The sequence below is a fragment of the Camelina sativa genome, chromosome 15, assembly GCF_030686135.1.
Source record: "Camelina sativa cultivar CO46 ecotype springtype chromosome 15, ASM3068613v1".
Taxonomy (NCBI): Eukaryota; Viridiplantae; Streptophyta; class Magnoliopsida; order Brassicales; family Brassicaceae; genus Camelina; species Camelina sativa.
Window position 1 is genome coordinate 3,649,161 of NC_141894.1, and position 16,522 is coordinate 3,665,682.

General features: G+C 35.5%; 5 protein-coding genes across 5 annotated transcripts; 2 read left to right on the forward strand and 3 right to left on the reverse strand.

Moving 5' to 3' along the window:
• The first annotated feature begins 1,357 nt into the window (after positions 1–1,357).
• On the forward strand, positions 1,358–3,490 carry LOC104745085 (transcription factor MYB1). Its single transcript, XM_010466259.3, has 2 exons — positions 1,358–1,798; positions 2,400–3,490. The coding sequence occupies exons 1-2, from the start codon at positions 1,459–1,461 to the stop codon at positions 3,236–3,238; spliced, it is 1,179 nt and encodes a 392-aa protein (XP_010464561.2). The 5' UTR covers positions 1,358–1,458; the 3' UTR covers positions 3,239–3,490.
• Positions 3,491–3,513: 23 nt separating this feature from the next.
• On the reverse strand, positions 3,514–6,392 carry LOC104745086 (serine/threonine-protein kinase BSK6-like). Its single transcript, XM_010466260.3, has 9 exons — positions 6,233–6,392; positions 5,895–6,115; positions 5,426–5,561; positions 5,184–5,317; positions 4,915–5,106; positions 4,504–4,725; positions 4,274–4,420; positions 4,078–4,191; positions 3,514–3,990 (listed from the first exon to the last, which is right to left on the reverse strand). The coding sequence occupies exons 1-9, from the start codon at positions 6,387–6,389 to the stop codon at positions 3,760–3,762; spliced, it is 1,554 nt and encodes a 517-aa protein (XP_010464562.2). The 5' UTR covers positions 6,390–6,392; the 3' UTR covers positions 3,514–3,759.
• A 686-nt stretch (positions 6,393–7,078) lies between these two features.
• LOC104745087 (uncharacterized) lies at positions 7,079–8,735 on the forward strand. Its single transcript, XM_010466262.3, has 3 exons — positions 7,079–7,239; positions 7,619–7,769; positions 7,865–8,735. The coding sequence occupies exons 1-3, from the start codon at positions 7,207–7,209 to the stop codon at positions 8,416–8,418; spliced, it is 738 nt and encodes a 245-aa protein (XP_010464564.1). The 5' UTR covers positions 7,079–7,206; the 3' UTR covers positions 8,419–8,735.
• Positions 8,708–11,936, reverse strand: LOC104745088 (beta-glucosidase 23). Its single transcript, XM_010466263.3, has 13 exons — positions 11,538–11,936; positions 11,375–11,444; positions 11,228–11,283; positions 11,024–11,099; positions 10,838–10,915; positions 10,630–10,717; positions 10,275–10,530; positions 10,061–10,176; positions 9,741–9,958; positions 9,606–9,640; positions 9,407–9,509; positions 9,196–9,304; positions 8,708–9,112 (listed from the first exon to the last, which is right to left on the reverse strand). Exons 1-13 carry the CDS (start codon positions 11,697–11,699, stop codon positions 8,905–8,907), a joined length of 1,575 nt encoding a protein of 524 aa, XP_010464565.1. The 5' UTR covers positions 11,700–11,936; the 3' UTR covers positions 8,708–8,904.
• Positions 11,937–14,850: 2,914 nt separating this feature from the next.
• On the reverse strand, positions 14,851–15,962 carry LOC104745089 (glutathione S-transferase U8). The gene is made up of 2 exons (XM_010466265.3): positions 15,536–15,962; positions 14,851–15,370 (listed from the first exon to the last, which is right to left on the reverse strand). Exons 1-2 carry the CDS (start codon positions 15,857–15,859, stop codon positions 15,020–15,022), a joined length of 675 nt encoding a protein of 224 aa, XP_010464567.1. The 5' UTR covers positions 15,860–15,962; the 3' UTR covers positions 14,851–15,019.
• Between the last annotated feature and the right edge of the window lie 560 nt (positions 15,963–16,522).

Below are 16,522 nucleotides of genomic sequence, written 5' to 3' on the forward strand. Positions count from 1 at the left end.
CTTTAGGCTTTATATAAATGCAGAAATAAACATGCGACGCACTCCAGACACAGGCCAATTGATTTTTGTCTCAAATTATATGACAAATTGGGTAGTATTCAACTACTGACCAAATTCATTATAAAAAGGCTCCCACTATGATATTAATTGGTTTAGTAATATACATATTTTCTTATGACATGAAGAATTTTGATACGTGCATAGAAGCGGTCCATGTGTTCAAGTTGAAACTTGAAAGCCTCTTCTTAGTCAACTTTACAATACCTTCGAGAAACGTGTTGTATTTTGTGTAGATAGATCTAGTTGTATTTCATATCCGTATGATTTTTTCGAGTCAACAATCATCATTATAATATACCTATATTACCTACGTACTCTCTTGGATGCAATGCAATTACAACTGTTTTATCTTTGACCTAGTTGTTCCAGTTAATCATTGTTTTCCGAGGTGTTTTATCTTTGACCTAGTTTGTTCCACTTAATCATTATTTTCCGAGGTCGTTAATATAGTATGTGTTTGTTTATTGTAAAGATAAAGTTTAGATTTCCATCAATTAAATTTTAGGTTCATAAAACTAATGTACATTAGTACATAGTAAACGGCCGTTCTCGCCATAATCTAAAACCCTGTTTTAATTATATAAATAGTCAGATCTAAAGATTTGTTGTCAGGCAAAGGTCGCTCTCGATCGTGTAATAATATAATCCGACTGTTTCTTGTATGTTCAAGCATTGGCATGCATATGCATTTTCTTTATTAGCTTTCGCCTTCTCATATCATAGGCGAATGGATTACCATTGACTTTTCAAATTAAAAACAGCATTTCAAAGCCTTTTCGTAGACACGATCAACTCCTTGATGATCTTGAATACATTTTCATGAAATTTCAAAATTTTAGTTGGCCAAACCGAATGTTTATTGGTTTGTGAGTTGACTTTAAAATTATTTTCAAAATAATGAGGTCTGCGTACTTCATATTTAGCATTTGTTTTTATAACTTAAAAAGACTTCCAAATTTTTATAAAAATCAAAGAAAGAAGTTTACTTTTCATCTTCATCATCCATTGAATGGGCCACAAGAAGAGGCCTAATTTTACAGAAGAATAGGCTTTAAAATAGGCCCAATAAAAAAGTACTTAGTCACCCCAGCTAATGAAAATTCCCGCCATAAGCCAGAGAAAGTCATCAACCTCCCAAAGATCTTCCGTTTTAATGAATTTACCTAAACCTCCCTCACAAAAGCTTGACCAAATTTTTAGAAAGAAGATTACGAGTGAGGATAATAATGTAAATGTCAATTACAAGGGTAAAACTGTAATTAAAGGGAATAAAAATGATCCCACCGAAACACAAAGACCTACGAATCTCTCGCGTGTGCTCACGCGACCGACCCCAACGAGAACGCTTTTACAGTTAAGTCCGGTGAGTGGGTGAGAGAGACGAAGGGGGAAGCCCGTATGGAGGGAGAGATTGTGAGACGATCGGGATTAAGGGAGGTGCAAGAATCGGTGGCAATTGGCAGAGGAGATGACGATGGCGATGGTGACGGCGATGGTGAAGAAGATGCGGCGGGGTTCGTTGAGGAAAGGACGAGTGGGAGAGGAGGGAAAGGGAAAGATCGAGTAAAAGGGCCGTGGTCACCGGAGGAGGATGTTGTGTTGAGTGAGCTCGTTGAGAAGTTTGGACCGAGGAATTGGAGTTTGATGGCTCGAAATATTCCTGGTCGTTCAGGCAAGTCTTGTCGTCTTCGTTGGTGTAATCAGCTCGATCCATCTGTGAAGCGCAACTCCTTTACTGGTATAATTCAAATCCATTTTCCCAGTTTTTGATTTGAATTTTTGGGGATTTGATTTTTTTTTCTCGATCGGATTGTTCCTGTGATCTTTTTATTCTCGTTTCGAACTTTTGATTGGTCTGTGGTGAGTTGAGGAATCTATGGTTTTTGTTTTTGGTTCTTTTATGTTTGTTCTGTTTTTATTTTGAGAGAGACTATTGGATCAGCTCTGTGATTTGCTTGTATGGTTGTGAAATGGAATTGAATTTGTGATTTTGGCTGAGACATCTAAAAAAAAATGATCTTTAGATTCTATGCTTCTTCAGGGTCTGTCAATTTGGGTTTTTATGGTTTGTGAACTTCTCCTTGAATCCATAACGAACAACAGAGTTAGGTTGGATACCATTTTGATGTTGTAGCTGATCAAAAACACGGTGTTTGGGGATGGTTACTCTGCTTAGCTGTAGAATTTTTGCTTGTATTTGGCATTACTAGTTAGTTAATTGTTCTCAAGTTTTGTGTTCTTTTGATATCAAATTTAAACTCTGTTTCTATATCATTTTCTTAAGTAGCACTAAATCAGGCTACTTCGTTGTATCTTTTTGTTTGGTTTGGTTTATGAAGCGGTAGAAGACCAGGCTATCATCAGAGCACATGCCATCCATGGAAACAAATGGGCTGTAATTGCGAAAATCCTTCCTGGAAGAACAGATAATGCTATCAAGAACCATTGGAACTCCACTCTACGACGTCGATTTATGGATGAAAAGGCAAAGAATATGGGAGCTGGAAGCTTAGTTGTCGAAGAAGATCCTGGATTTGACAGAACGGCAACAATAGCTTCGCCAGAAGAAATTTTATCTTCAGGGGATGGTGGTCATGTAACTACTCCAAATGTATCTCCGGAAGTCAAAGAGGCTACCTCTATGGAAATGCCTCAAGAACAATGCGTAGAGGAGACAAACGGAGAAGGCATTTCTAGGCAAGACGGTAATGATCCTCCAACGCTTTTCCGCCCTGTAGCTCGGCTCAGTTCTTTTAATAGTGCGTACAATCATATGGAAGGATCATCCTCTCCACATATACAAGACAAAAATCAATTCCAATCATCTAAACAAGACACAGCAATGCTAAGAGTGCTTGAAGGAGCTTACAGCGAACAATTTGTGCCTCCGACATGTGGAAGTGGTTGTTGCAGCAACAATCCCGTTCAGCAAGACTCATTGTTGGGTCCAGACTTTGTGGATTACTTAGACCCACCAACAATTCCGAGTTACGAACTAGCTGCTATAGCAACGGATATAAGCAGCCTTGCATGGCTGAGAAGCGGTTTAGAGAGTAGCAGCGTGAAGGCGATGGAAGAAGCAGCTGGCCGGTTAAGGTCTCAAGGCTCAAGGGGACATCGAGATCATTATCTTGTATCTGAACAGGGGCAGAACATAACCAATGTCTTGTCCACATAAAAGAAAAACAAAACAAAAAAGCAAAACAAAACCAGTCTCTGAGATTTTTCTTCTTTTCTTTTTTTCTGAGATTTCTTTACTTTATTTTTTGTATTTGATTTTTTTTTTTTTATCTCTTGATCTCGGAGAGCTTGAGTTTTACTTGTAATCTAAGTTGTGATGTAATTTAGTAGAGATAGTTTCTATAGTTCTGAAATTGAGCAGAGGCCACAGTGTCTACTGCGTTTTCCATAAGATGATATGGTTTTCTCACTTTGTAACATGCCTTCACAACAAGCCCACAATGATGATCTGTATATCATAACACTGCCAATTAATGTGAATGTAATCCAGGGAAAACGGCAAGAAAATCCGGTTTTAGCACACAAAAAATCGGATGGTACACCAAGGTTCTCTCAAACAAAGTCAAAGAAGCAAACATGTATATGTGCTATGTGTGTATTCACATTTCTAATATACGTATGCAGAGAAAGAAGCTGTACAAATCTGGCTTTTTTTTTTGTTTGTTGTTGCTGTTAACTCTAAAAAGCTTCGAAAGAAGAGCCATGTCTAAGAGCTTCTTTAGCTTCAGCCTCCATCCCAAGTTTTAAGAGACAAGTCGCTTGTAAGTAGAGAGCGATTGAAAACTCTGGTGATGTGACCTGAGCTTGCATCGCGTCACTTAAAGCCTCGCGGAACATATCGTTCATTAGGTAACATAAACACCGTCTTGCTAATACTGTTGGTGATACCACTGGTGCTCCACTCATGAACTGTTCATAAGAAGATATTCATATCGTTATAAATAATGTATCTTTGCTGGTAAAAGAAGATAGGTTCTTGATGATTCAAACTGATACCTCTGTGTAGAATTCGATTGCGGTTTCAAAATCTTTAGCACGAAATGCAGCATCCCCGTGCTTCTTGTAATCCATATTCTCTTGCATTTGACCCGTCCACATTTGAAATGAGAACTGCAATATTTTTGAACTCATAATGAGATATTGAGATGTATCAAGAGATTTTATGTTCATCACAAACAAATATATTATATACCTCGTTTGTGACCATCACATCGTCCTCTCCATATCCGACTTTCTCGAGTAATTCGTGTATGCCACTTAGATCCATTCTCCAGCATACTTCTCCAAAAGGACTCAAGCGCACTTGCTGCTTTGTTTCAGGTTTAGTGTATGATGGACTCTGTCATTATTAAGTCCCATGATTACATAAGAAAAGTCTGCATAACCTGAAAACTTGGAAGATTTAGTGAAGTGATGACTTACAGGGATGTTTTCTCCTTTGACGTCGGGCCAAGAGTCAGCTCGTTTCTCAAGCCTTGAAAGAGCTGACATGAGAAATTTTATGCTTGGCCTCTCGTCTGGTTGAGGCCGTAAACAGCGGGAAGCTAGATGTATTAGTTCTGTTCTATCCTCATCAGAGAATTGACCATCCAGAGCTGAATCCATTAGCACCAGATAGTTTTTGCCACGGAACAGATCAAGTGCCTGGAATGACATTGCCAGATAAGTTAAAACTAACGAAACTCTCAGGAAACATTTATATATTATACAGATCATGCCTCTGGATACAAAAATAATTACAGTACAAGTAACAAGAGCCAGCTCATCTATAAAGATTGACATTTTGACACCTTGAGGACCAACAGATATTTTGCTTTGTGAGAAGAAAGTTACATGGTTCGGTGGAATATGTTTGCCGCTCATAAGATCCAGTAACAAGGTCCCAAAGCTAAATGTGACACTCTCCGGTATCACAGTACCTAGACGCAAATATTCAGGAGGAGCAAATGCCAAGTTAGTGCTATAACTCTTCCCCTCTCGGCTACACTTCATTAGACCGAAGCAAGACAGCCTGGGATTCCCAACCTGTCAAAAAATTTGTAAGAAACTGATGATAATAAATTATTACATTAATGGTTACCAAACTGCAGAAAATTTTTAACCTTATCGAACAATATTCTGTAGGTGTTAAGATCATGGTACAAATCTATTCCCCTATCATTACAGTACTCCAAGGCTATGGCAGTATGTAACGCAACTCTCAGCCTCATCTCCCATTTCATTGGTCGTTTCTCCCCTGAAAACAATTTCACAGTCAAACAAGACAATAATGAAACTCTAGAGTATATAGTTTAAGGCCAAAAGAGACAAGAGACAGTAGAGTTCATCAAGAAATCAAACTCACAGTGGAAGAGATGCTTTGCAAGTGTTCCATTAGGCATGTACTCAGAAACGAGAAGCCTCTCGTGACCTTCTGAACAACAACCGATCAAATTAGCCATATGCTCACTCCTACACCTCCCCACAGCTTGTGCTTCCTCCTGAATAAACAAAATGCCACATTCAACAAAATTTCCTCTGCAATAACAGATCAAGCTCAGAACCTAATTTGTATCTTAACTAACTCAAAAATAAATGAAATTTGACTCTGAAACATACCAAAATGAGAACACTGTCACATTCAAGAGAAGTACCTCGGAAATAATAATAATAACCAATCAAAAGTCAAAGACGATGAACAATCGGAAAAATTTGGGGATCTAAGGTAAGCAAAACCAAAGAAAGAAGAATCTAGAAATTACAATCAGACTAAAAAAGTCTAAATTTGATTCCAACCATAATGAGTAAGTAATGAAAAGGGGTAAAAGACGAACGATGAATTCGAAAGAATCAGGCCACGAAAGCCTCTGAAACCGTTTGACGGCGATCAATCTACCGTCGGTGAGTCTCCCTTTGTAGACGATGTTAGGAACCCTCTCGTTATGCTCCGACACGATGTTGCCGGCGGCGAATCCGTCAGTAGCGACTCTCAACAGCTCCAAACTAAATTCCCTGAAACTGGGACAAGTACTTCCCTCCTCTTCTCCTTTGTTATCTGCAGACGAAATTATTAATTAGGTTAATAATTCCTCGATTCATCGTCTTCTTCAGGATTTAACGCGAATAGAGAGGAGTGTCTGGGAGAATTCGTCGGAATTTGTTTTACTTTTACCTAGTTCGTCGATAACGGTGGAAGTAATCGACGGAGAAGGCGATCGACGCCAAGGTTTAAAGCAAATGCAGCCCATCGCCGGCGATGGAGAAGGTCGGCGAGAATAATTTCTCCAAGTGCTTTGGTTTATTAAAACTAAACTCCCGCCTCCGGCCATTAAATTAAATTATATATATATATATATATTTTTTTTAAAGAAACAAATCTTTCTTTTTTGGTATCGAATATTTATACTATATCATAATTAAATACTTGATGAACAATGTATAGTATATTTATATTTTTTTGAAAAAATCAACGTTGATATTATTTATAATACGAAAAATTGTCAACATGATGTTGTAATCTAAATTATAATTTTGTTTGCTTGTTCCATTTAAATTCCTCGTTTTAAAATTGTGAGCATTGAACATTAAAGTTTTTTTAAAATTTAATGTTCCAGTGGATCATCTTAAAAATACAATTCGTTTATTGAGTTTTAAATTTAAACATAAAATTTCTCATTTTAATAAATTTGGATTTACCAATTTATACCACAGCTTTTCGAGATTGAGTGTCAAATCACACTTATATTATTTTTTTAATTATAGTTCATCCATAATTTAAAAAAACATTTAAGTAATCAATCGTAGTCAAATCGTTTTCGTAAATTTGGATCATTACTGGCAAAAAAAACACTCTAGAAACTCTCCACTGTGGTGTAATGGGACGCTCGTTTAGGTGACTAATTAAATTCATATCTTATTAAACACACCAAAAAAAAGCATATAATATTTTATAGCCCTAAATACAAAATTAGCTTACGCCTTAATGGACTATTTATTATGAACTCTGGGCCTTAATGTTAGGCCCAATAGTTTTATCTTGGAGACTGAACAGTCTCTTTGAGTTTCAGGCTGAGCTATCTTTTTTTCTTTGTTGATCGCCAAAATTTTCCGGGAAAGCTCTTTGAAATTTGCGATTCCTTGTTAACGATGGCGCTTCATGGATCTGGATTCTTATGCAAAGTAAGCTAAAATTTCTTTCCTTGGAAGACATTACTTCCGATTTCTTTTTTTACTCAAGTTCTGAAGCTTCAATCTATGGTTGTCATATGTAATCTTGAGGTTTAGTCGATCAACAATATGAACCCATTGAGATTGGATGGTTTATTGTTCATGGGCAAAGTTTTAATCTTTTCTGGTGTGAAGATTCTTACGAATTAGCCGATTAGGTATTGTACTAAGATTTAACCCTAGAAGAAATTTGGATCGATGAAGTCAATATTTACCTTATTTACGATTAGAAAGTGCTTCAAGTTCCGAATTTTTTTGTTGCCACTTTGAGCAATTTTGATGAATTTATTGTTGTGCTTATCTGGGCTTGAATCTTTTTGCTCCTTGATAGGTTTCAAGCACAGTAGATGTCACTTCTCTGTTTGGTGGTTCGACGAAGATGCTTCACTTGCCTAAATCTTATCCCACTCATTGCAACATGGTTTTAGCCAGCAGCAATGCATTTGGGTTGGCTCATCTCAAGCTGCAAAACAAAGAACCGTGTGAGTTCGAGCATCTTATCTAGTAGAAGGTCTAGTTTTAGATGAGACTCCTTTCTTTAGTCTTGGTTTTGTTTAATGTTAACATTTTGATGCAGGGTCTCGTCTTAGGCCTTGTCAAGTGAAACGCGAGGACAGTAACCAGACTGCAGATGTTGAAAGCGTATCAGTGGATGAGAACACGTTGAAGCAAGATCTCGAGATTGCAATTCAGGAAGAAAACTACGTGGAGGCAGCTAAAATAAGGGACAAACTAAAAGAGCTTCAAGAAGACAACAAAGCCTCTGTTTTGTCAGCTAATTCTAGGTTCTACCAATCTTTCAGAAACGGGGACTTAGCTGCAATGCAATCTCTGTGGTCAAAATCCGGAAACCCGTGCTGTGTCCATCCAGGAGCCAAAGGCATAACAGGATATGATGATGTGATGGAAAGCTGGGAATTTGTGTGGGTGAACTATGAGTTTCCGTTACAGATCGAGCTGAAAGATGTTGAGGCTCATGTCCGAGGCGATATGGGTTATGTAACGTGTATGGAGTTTGTGAAGACAAAAGGGAGTAGTAGTTGGGGAGCTCAGTTTGTGTCGAATGTGTTTGAAAGGATTGATGGGCAATGGTTTATATGCATTCACCATGCTTCTCCTGTTGATATTTGATCAGAATAACAAACCAACGTTACACACTTTCAAAACGTTTTATTTAATGTGTTACTGTATTTGGAGATTGCGGTGGGATATCTTGGTGGTTATTTAGGGGTGATGAAGGACTGATCCGATCGATCCCTTTGTTGGATCAGTGAGTTTTTAACTTGTACTTCGTTACAAAATACTCATGTTGTATATTACAAATGTATTTGTTTGTTTTAAGATTATACTTGCAATGTGCAGTTGTTTCTTATGTTTTGAAGGTAAATGTATGTATAACTTCTGAACTTCACATAGCAACTTCTAAAAAGGATCATTTTATTATAAAACCAAAGGCTTTTGGTTTTGTCAAATCAGCTACAGATTGATAAATAAAATAAGGCGAAGAAGAGACACTTTTATTTTAATCAAGACCTCTTGAATCTTGGTCAATCACATACTCAATCAAAACATAAGATAGAAACATTAGACTATGAAACCAAATCCTCAAAATATAGCTCAAAGCTCATCCTTGTTGATCGCGGAGGGACGGACACCATTAGCGAGGAAGTCTTTGTAGTATTTGCCCGATTCTTTCACATGACGTGTGAGGTTATTGTTGAAATCAATGTAATAGAGTCCGAATCTGTTTTTGTAACCATCTTGCCACTCGAAGTTATCCAACAACGACCATACAAAGTATCCAGTGACTCTCACCTTGTCAATGCTGCACAGTTTACACAAATGTTTCATCAGATTATACAATTGCTAGTATATGATATAGTATTTAAAAAAAGAAGTACGACTTACCAAATAGCCTCTTGCATACTCAAAAGATGCCTCTGAAGATAATATTTTCTATTATGATCAGCAGTACCAACTTGAACCGAATCAGTGGCCCCAAGTTCTTCTCCATATCCTAGAAAAACAACATCAAGATCATTGTATATTTAATATTTATCATAAAATATAATCAGCACCAAAAAAATAGTTAGCAGTAAAAAATAGAATATCTAGTTACCATTCTCCATGATCATAATTTCCGGGTTTGCGTATTTATCTTTGATGTACTTCAAAAGGCTTCTAAAACCTCTAGAGTAAACGTTCAATGCAGCGGTGAAAGGCTGAAATAAAAAAAACAATATGGTGACGATGTCATTTCATATACGACAGTATAGTAAACAGTGCCAAAGTGGGGAAGTCTTAACCAAAACGCATACCTTGCTACCAATGCTGTAGTTTTGTGCATTCTTGGCTGGAAAATTAAAGATAATAATGTTTAATTAGTAACAATTATAAGTACTTGTATACGTTCAAACCTACTCCGGAGACTTTTTTGGTATACGAAAACTTACATTCCCATTGAACAAGAGAATCTTGCAACCATCTTGGTTTAGTGTAATCTGGCTTCTCCAGATGGTTTGAAAATGCTGACGTATAGTAGTTGAGTCCTACGAAATCGGTAGAATCTTTCAATTTTCTCTTCTGCTCAGTGGTAAATTTAGGCAATCTATGACCAACAATGTCTTTCATAATCTGTGGATAATCTCCGAACGTAGTTGTGTCCAAATGCCTAGAAAAATAATAAAAACTCCATTTAATTAATAAGATAGAAATAATTATATTCGAGCATTTATTTTCTTTCAATATATATATATAGAGTGAGATTACTTACCATCCGAGCATAAAGTCAAGTGCACGGTCAATAGACGCACCGTCTTGTGCATCATCAAAGTCATGTGGCTCAAACCAAGCCGGACTATGTGCGATTCCAACCTTCGACCCTTTACACTGTAGACATTACACACAAAAAAATGTAAAATTATTATCAGATCTGAATCATGACGATATATAAGTAATTAATAATGATTTGCATTTGATGTGTGTACCTTTTCACAGCTTCGTAGAGCTTCAACGGCTTCTGCGTGAGAGAGTAGGAGGTTGTGACTGACTTGATAAGCCTCAAAACCTGATCGTCCATCTTGGCATAAAGGATTGACGTAAGTAGAACAACGCCCTGGTGCCTTCTTTCCTACGTCATAACCGGCGTGAGCAAAGACCCATGGCTCGTTGAATGTGATCCAATGCTTCACTTTTCCACCGTATTCTTGGAAAACGAAGTCTGCGTATTCCCTGAAGTCTTTCCTGTATTTTTGCAACAAAAAAAAAAAAAAGGGATATTAATTAAAATCACGTGGAGAGTGTCTCTCGTATAAGCTTTAACTGCGTCTTACGAAAACGTACACAATGTTTTGGCTTAAAAAGCCGCCATATTCGTCTTCTAGATCTTGTGGAGTGTCCCAGTGGAATACAGTCACGAACGGGATAATATCTACAATGAAAATATAAAATTAGAAAGAATTTTTTAAGAGAAAACAAGGGTACGTAGTATGTATATAGAGTTTTTGTTAATTAATTTATATGTACATATAAGCTTAAAAACATATATAACCATTTTTGATGAGCTCGTCGATGAGGTCGTGGTAGAATTGCACACCAGATTTGCTCACTCCCTTCTCCTTTCTTCCATCTGATTAAAAAAAAAAAAATTATTTTGTTTCGTGAATATATATTTCAAATTCGATAGATAGATATAAACATATGTGTATATCAATCGATCATTAGCACATAAACTCACGAGGAAATATTCTGGACCATGCGATAGACATTCTGAAGGCGTCTGTGTTTAGACCCTTCATGAGCTGAATATCTTCCTACAAACATTTGTTTACAAAGGAGACAAATTTTCAACATTTAGTAGTATTAATTAAAATGGACTAATCACTAGAATAAAAATACGTTATAAATAATGTTTTATTTGTTTATATATATATATATATACCTTATAACGATGGAAGAAATCAACTGCCACATCTCCGTTATCGCCATTACATCTTGCTGCAATTGAAATTTAGTTAAATCAATATTCTATAAGTTTAGTTAAGAGTAATTAAGAGTTGGTAAGAAAAGTAAATGTAGAGGCACTCACCTGGATATCTCTTACAGTAGATATCCCATAAGGCAGGTCCACGACAAGTTTCGTTAACTGCACCTTCAACCTAATGACATATAACCAAAAAAAGATGGCTGATGGGTTTAGCAAATGAGATATATATAAACACATATAGGCTAATCTGGTATATAAATAGTACCTGATAAGCCGCAGTAGCAGTGCCAAAAAGAAACCCTTCAGGGAAACTTCCTCGGCTTAGTTTGGTAGACGGGGGACAAACAGGATCACCGGCATTTGCAGGAGAACCAACGATAACTACGAGCAAAAGCAGCCCCAAGAGAGGAAACTTTTGCAAAGCCATTTTTGTTTTTTTCTTGTTTCTGTTGGCTCCCTCTTCAACAGAATTAGAAGTTTTGATGGTTCTTTAACATCTCAAAGGCTTTCTTTATATAGTGATTTTCATTCACTTATTGATCTCTCATTTTATGTTTTTTTTAATATGCCAACCAGGCATCGTTTATCATTTTAATATTTTATTTTATAGATCAAGATCGTGTTTTTGGATCATATTGATTGCTACGTACATGGTTACTGACGTTATAGCCTATATATTATAATGCTTTTATATACTTATTTGACTAAACTATCATACTGTACATGTTATTTCATTAGGATGATTTATTGCATGATCTACATCGTTTGTATTTTTTCAATAAAATTTTTTTCTCAAAATTTACAACATAAAATATTCCGCGTGTCCAACGAGTACATATTAAAATAATATAATGTGACTTTCGATCAGGCCGTTGTGTTTGTGTATCTCCAAAAAAATGAAGCTTCCATACATTATAAGTTCATAACTATATGATAAAAAGTATTGGCCAAAGACCATTTAATATTAGCTCACAGTGAGTATGGTTGCACCTGCACAGAATAAGGCCAATAATAAACAGTGTTTTTTTTCTTTTCCCTCTTTTATTTTGTAAAAGACCGTTTTGTTTTCAGTTTTGAAACATATAATAATATATCTCGTGTTTAACGAGCAACATTTTTAATAAATGAAACATGTTTCGGCTTCAATCTAAAATTTTCCAAATTATATAACAAAAAAACAGCATTAAACTGCAATATCGACCTTTCCATCCATGCATGTGGTGTAATATGATTATTACAAATCGCTCCATGTGTTAATTAAGTATACTAAAAACATATTTTTATGAGATTTTATATTCGTAAGTAATTTATAATATATACTTAACAAATAATTTGAATCTATTATAGTTTGGTAGACAAATATGAACGAAGGATGATGACGGAGATAAATTTTAAATATATTTTTTTGGAAAAAAAAAAAAAGAAGAATAAACGGAGTTTCAAAAGGACAAATGAAAATCCGTCATCATTAGGATTTGAGAAGCAAATACAAATTTGATTAGTAATTAAGTTTATTTTTTGTCATCTATTAGGAAAGGATAATATGAGTTAGCTAGTCCCAATCGTGCAACCCTATTGGTTTATTAAAAACTATATATGAGTGATTTGCTTAACTATCAGGCTATCAGTACAATTCGGGTTTTTTTGCATTAAAGTTATTGATATAACATAGTAAATGGCGAATTGAAATTTCTCTACTTTTTGACCCTAATTTTGTTGGAGAGTTGATGCTTATCTGAAGTTGATACTTGGTATATATACATATGTGCATCCATACCATCCATTTTTGACCATTGAAGAGAGAAAAGTACGGTGGCGGAGACTCAACGACCCTTTCTATATAGTTTTCTACACAAGTAAAGATACAAGGTATGATCATTTTTTCTTATTACACTAAAAAAGTCACACTATTTTAAAATAATAAAACCTTTGAAATTGAAAAGGAAAGACACTATACATATCCATATTATTATTCAACGTATTCTCAAAATCAATATATTACAACCAGCAATGCTATAGGAGGAAAATAGAACATCCGATCTCATTAAACATTGTTAATTTTGTAATTGTTTGTCCTGTTACTAGTTCATTGTTGTTGTATTTCTATCCTTTCATTATCATTTAGATGAAGACCCAAGAATTAATATGGAAGGCACAAAACACGTGCCTACAAAGAGTTGTTTTTTGTAATGTTATACGGTATACCTTATACAATTTATACATGACTATCTAAAACGTTCCATTTATTTTGAAAGTTTTAAAGAATTTCTAAGTTTTGAAGTCAAGGCGTTGGGCACCACGACGACTTTGGTGAGAGGGAAAGAAACTCTTTATTAGTTTTTTTTGTTTGTTATGTTCAATAAAATTCTTTACAACCAAGACCTCATCAGGGATCTAGTTAAAAACTACAAACCAAACACAGAAGCTACAGCTTGAAGTACATACTGGTACACTCAAAGCTCGTCCTTTCTTAATCTTTGATGGAGGTGTTCCTTGACTAAGGAAATGCTTGTAATTAATACTTGGCCTATTCTTTGTCATGACGACGTGTCAAATTGTTCTTGTAATCGATGTAACAGAGTCCAAACCCGTACCCGTTTTGCCACTCGAAGTTGTTCGTCAATGCCCAATGGACACATGATACGTCACATTTCATATATGTAGAACGTGCACAAAAGGTCCCACTAGAACTTGTAAACCGAACATGTTTCTATATATGACGCACCATATAGCTTCGTGCAAACTCAGAAGATGACTCGTAAGTCGTAAGATAGATGCTAAATGTATTGATATGTAAGCTTATTGTTACTTCTTTCGGAGTATTATAGTAATCAGATATTGCAAATTGTTGATGAGATAATGTTAATGTGATACATTAATGGCTCCTTCTATCATTAAATGTCCACTACATATATTTTAATATTAGTATTTTGGATATTCAAGTTTATTATGATTGAGTCTGGCACTGAGAACTGGCAAGTAGACATAACTCTATTTTCTAAAAAAAAAGAATTACAAGTAACCTTGTAACAGATTTGAATTTTTCTAGGTAGTCAGTAGTCACAGATCCTATTTAATCGCCAGTAGTGAATGAATAATTGAATATATTAAAGTAGCTACCTTTATTCATACATCAACCACTCGTTTTCAACAATTGAATTAAGAATTTCAGACTTGTAATTGGATAAATCCTATTGCATCTTTCTTTCTTTTTCTTCGTTTGCGTCGGTCCTAACGAGCGGCCGAGCGGGGTACTAATTTTGCGGTTTAGCACACTATGTACGTTGGAACACTCTAATGACACCTTAACTCTAAATGCACAAGCCTACCACAAATCATTTACATGGACCTAAGCCCATTACTTTAAAGTGGCCCACTAAAACGACTTAGTTTTTTGGAGTAAACCCATGATGGTAATTAATTTCAATCAATATACTTGCTCTGAAATCTGAATAATGACTACCAACCAGCTGAATATACTGAATATTGATCTTTAATTATATCTTACTCTACTAAAATTTCTTTATCAAACATGTTTCCTCTTTTTTTTTTTTTAATAAATTCTTCAAGACTTCAACTCCATATAATATTTTTGGAAATTTTCATTAATAAGATAACCATTATTGAAAACATTTACTAAAAGTTTGACAAAAAAAAAAAAAACAAATACGACGTAGATATCATTTTTTTTTATTATTTGTAAGGTTTTGACGAGAGCAACTTTTATTCGGTTTTATTACGTTACGTTTAATCAGATGTAACACTTCCAAATTGGGCCTTAAAAAGAGCCGCGAGCTCATGCTTTGGCGGCAAGACTTCCTTAACAAAATTATTGTCGATAAAATCTTTTGACCAACGTTGAAGGTTTGGAAACTCCTCTGCAGTCATGATCGTGACGCCTGAAGCTTCTTGGACGATCCCTAGCCAATATCCAATGAAATCAGCCGCTATATCGACAAATCCAATTGTCTCTCCTCCGAAAAAATGTTTATCTCCAAGCTCTTTTTCTAGATATTTCAAACCCTCATAAGCCTCTTTTGTTTCTTTTTCTCTTTCGCTTCTAGGTCCCCAACAAGCCTTCCATATTGCTACCATTACCTGAAACCCAGAGACCAATACATGTTATAAAATCTTTGATTAAGACATGCATCTTTATTCTTGATAAATATTACTTGAATACTTTGCTATTCAATTCAAGACTCATCATATAAGTCTCATATACCCCTAATATTATTTGTTGTATTAAGATCAACATATATGTACCTTTTCATCCACATACTTAGCCCAAAAACGGGCCATGGCACGCTCATAAGGATCTTGAGGCAATATCGTTTGACTTGTCTTCCACGTATCTTCGATGTATTCGACAATCACCAGAGATTCAGCTATCGATCTGCCATTGTGGACGAGGACAGGGACTTTTTTATGGATAGGGTTGTACTTGAGAAGCATAGGACTTTTATTACCATAAACATCTTCTTCAATGTACTCATAAGGTATGCCCTTAAGTTTGAGGACCATCTCTACTCTTTTGCTAAAAGGACTTCCCCATAACCCCAAAACCTTTACTTGCTCTCCTTGATTCATCTTTCCGGTTAAAAGTAAAATACACTCTGTTTGGTTTTTCTTTTCTGTGTATGTTAGTGTTTTCTTGAGCAACGCTGGTGAGCAGTTATTTATAATGACGTTGGACTTGGTTCAATGTATGTATAATTGTATAATGTTTAAGAACAGTTGGTCAAAGAGAAATATAATAATAAAAATATAGATATTAGTTACTAGATTTTATAAAGGAGGGTAGTGGTTGAGCATGTATGGCTGAGATTAAATTACTAGATTCAATTATTTCAAATTTCACAAAATTTAGGATGATAATATACGTATAATATGCAAATACGACCAAATATTTTCATAAGAAGTTATCTTTCAGTAGTACTAGTACCTTCAGAATTTTCAAAATTACATTATCGTTTGGTAATTGTGTAACCCTAACATCATCGATACAGTCAGCCTATGACGGATTCAAATACTTTGATGTTAAGTTTTATTTTGGAATCTTACAATTCTGATTGGTTTGTTTGATTGTTTCTCGGTCGTTAACTGATTACGTAAGCAATTACGTTCACAAATGTGGTAGAAACTTTTAAAACAGGCCATCATCATCTCTAGGCCCAAAAGCAACGAATCACGTAGCATCTTTAGCTTTAAAAATCCATCGGACTGGGAAGGCTTAAAGCCTTTAAACTAAAC